The following is a 13,971-nucleotide window of genomic DNA, read 5'->3' as shown; positions in this document are numbered from 1 at the left end:
CATTGACCTCATCTCATCGACAATATTTTGTAAACAATAAACATTCTAAATCGAATAAATATGTTCATCAATAAATATTATTTTGGATAATTGTATGATAGCTCCACCATAAAATAAAAATGATTATTGTAGCAATTTATCGTGATAAGAATTGATCATCACAAAAGGCCCTATAATTACCGGGCCCACTTGGTACAGATAATTGAGCCTTGATGGGCTCATTACTTCTTAATTTATTTAGGCCCGTGTGATGATATTGTTAATTCATTTGTTATTATCTGATTTTTCGAGAAATTGACTAATCCACCAAATTCAAAATCAAATTGACCTCATATCCAACATATACGTTATATCTCATGTATATTTAATGACTTAAACACATGATATATTAGTTATATAAAATATTTTATCAATTGACATTATTTGACAATACTTATCAGCACTATCATGTCAAGTTAACAAGACTAGAATTCGGGTCATTTATATTACTCATTTTGATAAAGAAATATATCAGACATGCAATAGTATATACTCTCTTCATTCTCAAATAAGAGTCATATTTTTCCATTTTCGCATGTCCCACAGTAAGAGCCATATTTTACTTTTACCATAAAGGATAAGTAGACTTCACATTCCACCAACTTATTTCATTCACATTTTATTTTAAAATAAATATAAATATAAGTGAGATCCACATTCCACTAACTTATTCAATCCACTTAATTTACATTTCTTAAAACTCATGCCCAGACTAAATAGGACTCATATTGTGGGATGGAGAGAGTACAATAAAGTCTTGGTTATGAACAAGCAAAATTGTGGTTAAATTTTGATAGGATTGAAAAGAGAGGAAATTGTGGCTAATAAAAGGATTTAGAAATGAAGTATATCCATCTAGGCTACTACTATTAATTCATGAAAATTAGATGCGGTTAAATTTTGATAGGATTGAAAAGAGAGGAAATTGTGGCTAATAAAAGGATTTAGAAATGAAGTATATCCATCTAGGCTACTACTATTAATTCATGAAAATTAGATGCACATAAATGGCTTTACTAAAGGAAGGAGTAATAATTTACATAGGTGCTGGTTTAAATGAAATGTCTAGCAATTTATATCGAGTGGTGTACTTATTTTTATTAATTATAGTCATTGAATGGGATGTTTGGTTTGAGAATTAGGCAAAGGCACAAAGCCAAACCTCATTAAAGACTGCGTGTTTATTGTATTTTGTAAACTTCTCAATTTAAATATTTATAAATTAATAAAGAAATAAGTCAACCAAACTAAATTCCCTCATATTTTATTCATTTACTTCATATATATTTTGTGTCTCGAGTATATGGTTCCAATATTAAATTTTGGAATTTTCTAAGTCTCCTCGTCTTTAACAACTATGACCTTTTCTAAACTTGAAAGTGAACAATATTATATTTGTAAATTCCACATTTTAATGATAAAAGAAGTGTAAAAAAATAAATTCGATTAAATTATACATAATTTCTCTAAATAATACTAGAGTTACGTGTTTGGAAGGGAAGGGTATATTAACACTTTACTTGTTAATAGTACCATTTATTATTGAACCTTTAAGTAGATTCTCTATAATGCCACGATGTTACGTGCATGAATATGCATTTTATTCACATTTAAACATACATCAGCTAACGGATTGATGTTTGATTGTGATTAGGTAGATATTCGGGTGCGGGTATCCCTAGAGTGTATCGGATCGGGGTCGGGAGTAGGATTTTCTAAAAAATTGGGTTCGGATACCAGGTTTTTCGACTATGACTAGTTACGGAAACCATTTTGACAGACGAAAGTTTAATAATGCGGCCAACAAAGATGCGTGACAACAAAAAAAAAAACAAAAAGCAAACCACAAAGACAAAAAAAACAGCTACCTATGAAAGAAAATTAAGCAGAAAGACATCCTGCTAATGTTAAAAGCATAAAATAAGGAACAAAGTAACACTACAGAAGAAACAAAAAAAAATGGCAAACAATAAAACTCGCCTATAAATCAATCCAAAGATAAGACTCGCATATCCCTGCGTTCACTGTGCTAGTCATTCATCAAATCATCAATCTCTAGCTATAAGCATACAAGATAGATTTTGAGGTTTTCTTTGACAATCTTCTTACTTTAACCAAATTCCCACTCATTTATCTAGTCATATAAGTAAATTCCAGGCACCAATTTTAGTTAGACTCAAACGTGAATAGTTGTTTGATTTCTTTGATTAGTATAATGAATAGACCAATTAATAACGTGATTAAAAAAACTTAAAAAGTATTAGGCGTAAAAATTAATTATAATAATTTTATTGTGTAGCATTCGAAATAAGTTTTGTTTGGCATACCACGTCGCATCCAATTTTAATGACAAAGTCTTCAAGGCAGGTAGTTTCACTTCGTCTTCCATTTGATTAGAATCCAAGAAAATTGATTACTAAACCACTTTCTTGACAAGTTATTTTCTGTCTTTAATGCAAATTTGGTTTCATACATATTTTATATTCCTTTTCATTAAACGTTATCTGAAAATTCATGATTTGATAGCTAGGTATCTTATAATAAAAATAGTATTTCCACACATTTGCCATATCATACATTCATCTTAATTACTTTATCTTTTGCAGCTAATGAAGTCTAGTTCAAGTGACAAAGTTAAAATTTGAGTTCGAATTCTGCAATATATTTTTCATCTTGTCGTGGTCTTGTCTTACTGTATTATTGTGTATTTCTATTTTGTGTGGTGATAAAGTGGTCTTGTCTGTATGCACTACACATAGTTAAGATATATAGTACAACATTTTTTCGATAAAATGGTGAGTTTTTTTATGGGATTTATTTTAGATACTCAAATTTAGAAGTGAATTACAGGTCGCTTTTTAGTTTTTGGACATTTATTTGATATTATACGAACATGATAAGTGAGATATGTCAAAGTTATACAAAAATAGAGTTTGATGTTTATGGACCCAGTGTTGTTTTTGTCTTTCTTGTGTTGTTGCTTTTTCACAGTATTGTCGTGTGGATTGGGGCTATCCAATTTGTCTTTTTTGATCGCCATTAGCTTAGTTAATTAAGGCTTTGAGCATTGGCTCGAATTGTCGATATTGCGATATTTTTTTGGTATATTTACGGTACAATAAGTCTGTTATATGTGGTATACCGATATTTGGTTCTTTTTTCTTGCCCTTATTGTTATATATTTAAAATTCAAAACGTAACAATAAATCATGTTTAACTCAAATAATTTATTGCTTACCACGCATAATCTATAACAACCAGACTTTTGAATTGACGGTTGTTTTCACAAAACAAATAAGAATCTTTTAGCATACTTTAATGTCATATATGTTTCTTGACCTACTCATCGCAATATTTCTTCGTGATAAAAAGCTAATTCATCTCACTAGAGTTTGGCTCGCCATATGATGATGCTTTATACGATATTAAGCGAAACTTGGGCAGTGTGAATCAATTTTCATTATCGATTTTTATGTATGATGTGATATTTTATGAAAAATGTTGAAAGTCAAGGGATCTTAAAGGACAATGTTGAGAGTTGGGGAGTAATTTTTTAGATACATTATTATTGTACTTATGATTTTATTAAATAAAATAAAATGTTGATGGATGTGAAGTTGTGAACCGTATACATTTTTTCATTTTCTTTTTTTATAAAGTTAAAAATCAATAGTAACGCTCATGAAGAGATATATTGAGTAATTGAACAAAGTGAAAGTACCAATTGGGTCAAAAGGAAAACCATATTTGGAATTAATGTGATTTTGGGCAGCAGCTTCCATTACTCTCTGTCAAGCCAAATATAAATATATTTGACTAAGAAAAGCTATACAATAAAATTCTTTGAATGCTGAATACTTGTAATTATGTCCATGCTCCATGACTCTTCATCATCATTCACATAAATAATCCAACCCCATATTCAATGCTAAACCCATGTTCTTCATCTCTGGTCAAACCTATTTTTAATTTTTCACCTAAATTATACCTAAACCCCAAACTATTTTGTATCATCAATTTATTCGCACTACCGGGCACTAATATTTGACTTAAATGCTGCAATTTAATGCTGTATAATCTATTGCCACTGAAAATACATTTATTCAATCTATTTTCTGTAATATAATATTGGAAGAGTATGAAGAAGTGGAATTCAATTGATTAGAGGATTTCCTTCCAACGGGTAGATAGATTTTCGAGTAATCTAATGTACTATGTAAATGTGAGGTGTGTTTTATAACAAAAATTTTAAAATTCAATTGAATCGTAACCATGGTTTTAAGAATAGGACCAAACCGGCTCGATTGGTTTGACCGCAAACTCGTATGTTGTCTCGTTTGTTTGGATGAAAAACACTTATTAAACTTAAAAAATACCGACTGAGTCGACTGACTATCGAACTAGTTTTTGAGTCGAAGACTTTGAGCCCAATTGGAAGATGAGGAAGGAAATCATTTAAGATTTGAGCCCAATTGAGAAACGAATAAGAAAATGTTATTTTGGCACTTAGTAAAATGGACTAGAGGATGGTACTCGAAATTTACGTTCCACCTATTGGAATAGTAGATAAATCGCTTTTAAACTCCAATTTCATTTTTTTACAAACATGAAATTTTCAATATATATTTAGGTGGGTCTTGAATTCAAACCCTCTTAGGAAAATTAGGACTAATTGTTATTTAAAGCATTAATTGTAATTAAATTTCATTTATAGCATTAATTTCAATTTTCAACATTATCAAACTTGCAACTAATTTCCTATGGTATTACAACTATTCGTTTGGTTGGTGCATGAATGGTCGTAAATGCCAAGATGAAGAATTTAAAGTGTTTAATCGACAATTTTAATAAGGTAGTGAGAACAAATTTTGCTAGAGCTATGACAATATTGGTAATATTTTTTTCTTGCCATTCAACTAATATTATAGATTATATATATCAAGAACTTTGTGTTGTCAGCTAACAAAGCCTACTCTTGTTATAAAAGACTGGAATTTAGCCATAAACTTAACATAGTAACGATTGTTGTGAGCCATACCTAGATAATTAAACGATTTCACAAAATTCAGATGATATAGAAAATAAATTAAAATTGAAACTATAAACTGAAATTCATTAAAAGTTTAGACAATAAAGCTACATCTAACCATATATTTACTCCCTAATGTTGCCATTTTTTATAAATGAGCATTTAGTAATGATTCCTTAATAATTACTTAAAAACCCCATATTTATAGTTGAAAGAGAAGCAAATAACCAATTTAGATGGACGTTGATACAATGCCCATTTAAATTAGTCTTAATTCTCAAATGAGCTTTTTAATCAATCTTTATTGTTATCGAGGAGTTTTATATTATACGATATGAAACATAAAATTGAAAATAATTCAATTAAAACTATTCACTCTCCACGTTTCAATTAATGTTTGTCAATATTATTTTTGGACAATTTGGATAATTATACATTTCTATGCTTTAAATTAGGTACACCACCCCCAGTCAGTACCATCACAAATCAGTTATGCCCTCACAACAATCTGCATAATGAGTTGGTACCAATTTTCAGCTTTAGAAGAATAAGTTGTCATATAAAGTGAAAATTTGGAAGTAAAAAGCTATCTTCACCAAATCTAAATCAAAAGAATAGACCTATAAAAGTGCGTGTGGTGAGGAAGGTCACCAAATAAAAAAAAGGATATTCATCTTAAAATCCATAAATTTTGATCAAATTTCACTGTGGCTCATTCTTCAAATTTGGCGGATCTACGAAATACTCCATATTTTATCATATTAGCACATATAGTATTATTAAACACCGAGTTCAAGAATTAGAGCGTCGAAACGATGTCGCTTAATTTACGATTGAGACACTTAGGTTACATGGCTAGACAAATATGTTCAAAATCTGCCAAGAAAAAACTATTTGGGTCGGGCTAGGAAAATTGCACACTTTTCAAAAATTCGTTATTTTTAATATATCAATTTTAAATTGTGAAAAATGTCAGAATTAATCAAAGTTTATCCTACTCCCTTCGTCCTTTAAAAATATGAACTATATACTTGTTTTTTTAGTCTATCTTTTGAAACTATGAACTTTTTAAATTAGTCTTATGAAGCACTACCTACAGTGTGAATCTCTTTGTCATTGATACTACTTTGACTACCGTATCTCTTACTTTATTTTACTTACCAATTATGCATTAAAATTTGTGCCATTTAAATTTTATAAATTAAAGGTTAAGAGAGTAATATTTTAGACCGATATCCCATAATTGAAATTGAAATTGAAATTGAAATTGAAATTGAAATTGATGAGAGCCAAACAAGTCTTAGTATTCAATTAATAGCGAAAACAAAAGGTGATTAATGATGCAATAAACCTCATAAACACAAAAGGAAGCTAAATAGAGCGGAAAATAGCAGTCATTAATGGCCTATCCAAGGAAGCCAAAAGGCCTTGGTATTTAATTCACAGCTGTCCTTTTATGTATTCTCTCCACATTTATTGCCTCAAACCATCAATAATTATTACTCCAAATCAAAAACACTTATTCAAACTATTTAATTACAACTTTCCCAATTCCCACACATAAAATCAATATACATTCAATTCTTCATTATGGCAATTAATTTAATTAATTATAGGTGCTGATTAATTTAGTTCATCATCTTAATCTCCTTCTCCTCCTTATATTTATATCTCCACAAACTCATACCACCCAAACATTTCCATCACTCCTTCCTTTCTCTCTCTCTCCAAACCCCTAAATTCTGCTTCCAATCGAAGAGAGAAGATAGATATACTCTGTAATTTCCGCCCTACGATGGCTGCCGATGTCAGTTCCTTGGTGAGATTGATCAACGGCGGCGACGCTGCCGATTCGCCCAAACCGACGGCTCCGATCACCCGCGACTTGCTCGCTGGATGTACGACGCTTGATTCGAAGGAGCTGGACCTGGACTTGCAGGTCCCCTCCGGCTGGGAGAAGCGACTTGACCTAAAGGTACAATCGCTTTATGCGTGACTTTTTCGTTGCTGGTGATTTTGTTGATTGATTTGTTGTTTTGAGTGTAATCGATTGGTATGTTGAATTTTGGTGGATAATAGAGTGATTTTGTTTTGGATTATCTCGATTTTGGAATTTGGTGAGTAATCGCGATTTTGATCGTTCGTGAGCTGATTAACGGAAGCATTTAATGAGTTTAATTGATTGGCGTATGTTGAATTTTGGTTTGTTTGGTGGTGGAGAGTAGAGTGAATTTGTTTTGTATTATCTCGATTTTGGAATTGCGATGATTAATCGGATTTTTGATCATTCATGAGCGAATTAAATGAGGCATTTAATGAGTTTAATTGGTGTTAATTTATCCCCAATTATGCGTGTTTTTGAAGGCGTGATGATGAAAATATGTGCCGTTATTTTTCTTGGGATTGTGGAGCCATTTCTGCCATGATTGAAGCTCTTTGGTTTAATTGCACATTCATTGCCTTCCTCTCTCCCTTGCGTTGTAATTAAAGTTCAAATGATCGTCCAATTATATGATTTGAACATCACTGATTCACATAATCATCTGTTTATGATTAAATGAATGAAATTAGTGATTCTGGCATTGATCAATTGTTAAATTTTCCAGTCAGGAAAAGTGTATCTGCAGAGATGCAATTCATCAAACTCATCATCATCTACAACAGAAAACAAGCCTCAACAGAGCAAGGCAGCAGCCAAGTTACAAGACCTCAACTTCCCTCCATCTAAGAAGCAGACGCTGAACCTCTTCGACGACGAGGTGCTGGACTTGAAGCTCGTGTCCCTCTCATCGTCCGCCTCTCCGTACCAGAGCGTGTGCACCTTGGATAAAGTGAAGTCCGCCCTCGAGAGGGCGGAGAAGGAGACAGTGCGAAAGCGCTCCATATCCATGTCCAAGTCATCCTCCCTTCCCTCGAACTCGTCGTCCTCGATCAAGGACAGCGACCTCGATCAGGAGGAGAGGTCGTCGTCGTTCGCAGCCGGCTGCCCTACCTGTCTCCTCTACGTGCTCATCTCCAGCACCAATCCAAAGTGCCCTAGGTGCAACTGCAATGTGCCACTGCCTATGTCTGCCAAGAAGCCTAGAATTGATCTCAACATATCCATTTGAGTTCAATCAATGCTTGGTTGGAGCCATATTTCAAATTTTATTGGTTCCCATTTTTTGTAAAGATAGAAAATAGGTTGTTTCATAAGCTTTTTAAAGAATTAGTATATAAATATCTTTAGCTAAGATGATCAAGTTGAATGCACATTTCCCTTTGAATCTAAATATAGATCATCAATGCATCAAATTTACAATAATTATGATATGTTGAAATCTTGAGAAAAAAAAGAGGAAAATGTGTTATTTAACTTATTCTGGCGTCAAAGGGGGGAGTAAATGCGCATTAAAAAGGGAAATTACGGCATCAAGTAATTGATTTATACACCTAACAAATAATAAATGAGAATTATTTCTTCCTACCATCTTTGAATACACACACCTACTTTGTCATAAGAGTTTTTGTCAGCAAAAAATAAATAAATTGGAATTAATGCCTTTTGAGTTGAATGTGCTTTGTTGTTGGATTTGGAGATAGATTTTTAAGTTCCCCAGCTGTGTCAAGAGTAGCAATTGATTTTCTTCTGTCTCATTTAATATACTCTGCCTCTCATTCAATTTTGCACAGAATTCATTTTCATCCTGTAAATTTGTTTTACCAATTCGTAGAGGGATAATCAGATTAAATAACCTGCAAAATTATTTAATTCTTCCTATATTGATCATGTGAAGTAGTATCAAAATTTCAAATAGTTTAGTGGCGTTGATATGATAGTATTTTATAACGAGATATGATAAAATTGTGTGACATTATTATGGTGGCATTAATATGCGTGAATCCATAGGAGTTATTTAAATTGGGATTTAATTGAGTCAAATGAATGAACTCAACGCTCATTTATGCAAGTGAATGCCTTAGGACGACATTATAGAGCAATTAAAGTAAGAGTTAGGACAATTTAAATGCCGTCACACATGAATTGGAAAAGTCGGAAAATTTGGATGTAGACAATAAATGTATATTTATATTTATTAAAAATAATATCAACATATATACAATTGTGAATTCTATTATCTGACTAATAAAGTCCAACTATACCTTACCTTGGAGTATTTTTTTTGTCCTGTATGATTATGCCCCAGTGTAATTCTTACACGTGCGTGAGGAAACAGTTAGGCTATTAAAACTATTGACATGAAATTTAACCCCTTGTTTTAAACCATGAAAGTGTACAATTTAGTAGTATTATCAGACTTTTAATTTAATTTATTTAAAATCACATCTATTTTTGCTGACTAGTCTATTGACTGTGATGTGGACTAAACTGGATATTTTACCTCTGATTTAAATTATGGTCTGATAAAAAGTGAGTTAAATATGCTTTACATATGGAATTTACCCCTTATTTTAAATTATGAAAAAGTACGATTTAATACTTCATACTTTCAGTTTCGTTTATTAAATTACAAGTTTTATTGTTGCTCACTAAGGCATATCGACTGTGATGTGATCACGTGAAACTAAAATGCAAATTGCCAAACTTTTATTGGTATTCAAACTATCAATAGTTCGGATATTTATTTGTAATTATGTATAGTTTGGAATCTTTTGGTTAAAAGGTCAATTGTTCGGATATTATTTAGTCCTAAATATATGTATTTGATTATTTAACCTTTGTGGGTACTGTATTAGTGGTTGGTGTCCAAACTTTTTTTCCCCCGATTAGTGATAGATTAGATGAGTGATGTAAGAATTGGATGAAACCACGAAGTTTAAAGTAGACTGGACGCTCTGAGATTATGTGCTTCACTTTTTTGCTATTCGCATAGAGGTTGATTGCTGCAAAAATTTGGATGTTAGTTGGGGTATCCGTTGTGACCTTGGTATGCCATCAAAGATTCATTTGTGACTTCTATTGGTTGTCACTTCATTTATATTTTGCTAGCGAGAACATAGTTAGTGTTTTTCTTTCTTCTTATTCTTCAAATTGGATCAATAATGGTTCTCTAATTTATAGATGGTAAACATCTTAATATTAATTAAGTTGCGCTTCATAGTCTTATACTCACATTGTAACTAGAGCCTGTGGCTCGTTTAGTTTTCTATTTTCCTTTTCTGTTAAAACTTTTAGCTTACAACTTGATATGAAATTATATACTACTAACTTTTTTTAAATGTATTTTGCATGTATTTTAAAATAAAAATATATATTAAATTTTTATTTAAGAATAACCTTTATTTAGAAACATTTTGTTGGGCTTATTCTCAAGCTTTTGTGGTTGAGCTAGTTTGTGCATAAAAATATATATAGTCTAGCATAGATAACTTAATTTATGTCTTATATAGTTTGGTCACCTAATAAAGTAGATTAAATAGACTTTTATTCTCATATGTGCAGTAACAACACGTGTGAAACTATATATCGAGTTAATGGTTATAATTGATTCAGATATCTGATCTTTCAAAACACACGTTTTATTTATTTACATTTATTTATTTATACAGCGCGTGGCACCATAAAGAAAAAGGAAAATTGCAGGGGTCCTAATCATAAGTTAATTTCTTGGAATATACATTTGCTATCTGAATATAATAATGTAATTATATTATTATATCAATATATATCGCTTTCAAAATATCTAAACGAAGAGAATTTTCTCATTTCAAGATTGGAAATTTTGTCTGAAAAGGCAAAATCGAAGACCAATTACCGCAAATCCCAAAATTAATTGCTCCCTTCTTATTTAATTTATGTCTGAATTTGACATTTCCCCTCGACCTCGTTTTCTTCTTTTTTGAACTTACTCATACCTAATTCATACCACTAAAATTTTATTAGTATCTATATATATTGTAATGTAGAATTTTAGATCTAATAAAGTCGTTTCAATTCGTCAAAAGGCAATCTGAGAATTTAGATTTCCTTCATTTAAGGATTCTTCTTGCTTTGATTTGTACATATCCATGAATCCAACTTAAATTACAATTTTCACAAAGAATGAATTATTGCAAACAACTTAGGTAAGTTTGTTTTTTCTTCTCAATGTATAATGATATTGTGATTTATCTCACTTTTGGTGCTAACTTAGTATTCATTACTATAGATTGTGAACTAATATAACTCATATTCACAAAATTATGCTGCCATTATTTGGTTACTTGTCTATTTTAGTAGATATATATAAATTCATAACTCTAATTAATGCTTAATTCTATTTCATTATTTGTTTATATTTAATAGATTAACTATAATTTAAAATTTAACATTTTAAAATGTACTATATTATAGAATGAAAATCTAGAAAAAAACAATCTTAAGAGTCTTGTGCATAGCCATAATGTGGATCATCGACCTCCATCTTCCAAAAACCGAAATCAGATCGATCAAACCGTAGATCTTCACAATCTAAGGACTATAAAATGCTCCACACTTTTTTACTTTTGTAAGTTTAAATTAGAGACTTGTTTAATTCAATTACTATATATAAATAAGTGCAACCAATGAAAAAAATGTTGAGAAGTAGCATCAACCAACAGCTTGTCATAAATATTTCATATGCATAAATGTCGAAAGTGACAGGAACACTTACCATGAATCAGAATTATCTTAATATCAACGAATTTAATAGAAAAATATAAAATGAGATTAAATATGGGACAAGCGTGTAAATTGCAAATCGATGCAGTGAGTGAGTGTCAGAGAAGGAGTAGTCCTTTCTCTGTTGCATATATTTATTTCACATAAATAAAAATCCTGCTCCAAATGTAACTGTTGAGCTCATTTTTCCCAAGGCTTGCAGAATTAATGATTGAAACACAGTCTATCTACTTATACTTGTAAAATTGGACATCTTTATTAACCTATTCAACTAATGTAATAAAATGCAAACTCTAAATTTTTTATAAACTCTAAATTAAAATTTGAATTATTAAAAAATATCAATAAATGACAAAATAAAACATTTTCTGTTGCTATTATTTTATCATTTGTTGATATAATGGTCCAGATCATACTTTGAAGTTTGTACAATATATAAGTTTGCATTATATCACTATCTACCTATTGAATATGACAATATGTTATACTATAATACAGAAAGTTGCTAAATAAATCACGAAAGATAGATCAAATTCTAGCTAGACTATCTTTTTTCAAAATCTGAAAACAATTATCCATTTTCTGGCGAAATATGTGATGTTGTGCCGAGAAGTGAATTGACATAATCATAACACTTCCATGCCCATGTGTTTATTTGAATTTGGTTATCATATAATCGAATATTTCGCTGGAAATTGGCGGATGAGATAATTGCAGAATTTTCAGATTTTGAAAAATATTGGACAAATCAGAATTTGATTATCTATCATGATTTTGACAATTGTTCCTAAGTAATACTTATAATATCCGTGAATAATAAATACTCCTATAAATTCTATATGCAGCACTATTTTTATATAGGTATACATAGAAATGTGTATCCATATTACTTAATTGTATTTGAATTTGTATTGAATTGTTTCATGATCAACTTAATTATCGCATTTACTCGACTCATTGATTATATACCTAACTTGAAATAAATTCGATAATAATAATGACAATTTTTGTGTATTACTTTTTGTTTTTGTAATATGCATTGGATAGCTATTAAAATAGCATACCTACCAATTCAGATGAAACCGTAATGTTAAATATCATTTATTGCCTTTTATGTATCTCTGCCAATTTATGAAGCGTTCACCCTACTTAAGTGTGTCAGTTCAATCAAATGTCTTCAACCTCCAACCTTCCCCATCTCTCATCTTCTTTCTCTTTTTTTTTTTTTATGTTTTCTAATTTGAAATGTAAAATTATTTGAGATTGTGTTTGTATTAAGTTTAACACTAAAACATTATTTGAGTAATATGTGTTCTAAAACGTTGGTTGATATCAGTTGTAAGTCAAATGAAAAATGTAAAATAAGAAAATTTTAATGCAACTTCAAACAAATGTAGATGGGGTCGCCTGACCCCACTACTATCCCATGAGAGTTTAGCCTCCGCCTTAAGTGCAACACTTACATACCTCACTTCCACTTCCAATCTTACAACATATTATCCGGTTAAGATCTCTTAAATACTCGAATAATAAAGTTTTGATATTATCGTATGGTGTGCTTATGTATCATGTATGACTGGTGATTTTGTGTATTTGAGTTGATTTATAAGAGAAACTGTTAGTATACTCAATAAAAAGATTTGTGTTTTAGTAAAGGGGTTGACATCTGTCACGTTCATGGTCCTTTTTCTCATCGCGACACATGTGTCATCTTCGGCATCATCCCTTTCATTTTCCGAAGGTCGCTCGGCGTGATCTCACGCTCACCGGTGCAGGCGGAAACTTTGTATCAAACCTAAAACATCCTCAAAAAGTGAAAAATGTTTCTCTAGCCGACTACGACAAACAATATCAACGACGACCTTCATTGTATCTGACCCTACTACTTTTATACATCCTGAATTCGTCACAAAGCACAACATACTTAGATCTATAAAGATATCAGTGAAAAGTGTTTTTGATTATATTTGAACTTTAATTGTGAAACAATTATTTACTATTCCCTCCGTCCGTCATTAAATGTCTCATATTTGACTGGCACGTGTTTTAAGAAATTATTTGACTTTATGAAGTAAAGTGGGTAGAAAAATTGGTGAAATGTAAGACCTACTTTAATATATTGGTTTTATAATAAAATGTGATTGGAATGAGTTAGTGGAATGTAAGATCCACATATCAAATATGGTAAAAATGAAAAGAGACATATATTTGCATATGGATAAAAAAAAAGGAGACATTTAATAGCAATCATTTTGAATCT

At 30.9% G+C, this 13,971-nt stretch overlaps 1 protein-coding gene across 1 annotated transcript; it reads left to right on the top strand.

The window, feature by feature from the left end:
• Nucleotides 1-6,743: 6,743 nt before the first annotated feature.
• LOC125192663 lies at nucleotides 6,744-8,301 on the top strand. The gene is made up of 2 exons (XM_048090284.1): nucleotides 6,744-7,043; nucleotides 7,675-8,301. Exons 1-2 carry the CDS (start codon nucleotides 6,864-6,866, stop codon nucleotides 8,176-8,178), a joined length of 684 nt encoding a protein of 227 aa, XP_047946241.1. The 5' UTR covers nucleotides 6,744-6,863; the 3' UTR covers nucleotides 8,179-8,301.
• The last annotated feature ends 5,670 nt before the right edge of the window (nucleotides 8,302-13,971 follow it).

Source organism: Salvia hispanica, chromosome 6 (assembly GCF_023119035.1).
Source record: "Salvia hispanica cultivar TCC Black 2014 chromosome 6, UniMelb_Shisp_WGS_1.0, whole genome shotgun sequence".
In the NCBI taxonomy this organism is placed as follows: domain Eukaryota; kingdom Viridiplantae; phylum Streptophyta; class Magnoliopsida; order Lamiales; family Lamiaceae; genus Salvia; species Salvia hispanica.
Note: the sequence above shows the minus strand (reverse complement) of the source record. Positions and strands in the feature narration are given on the sequence as shown.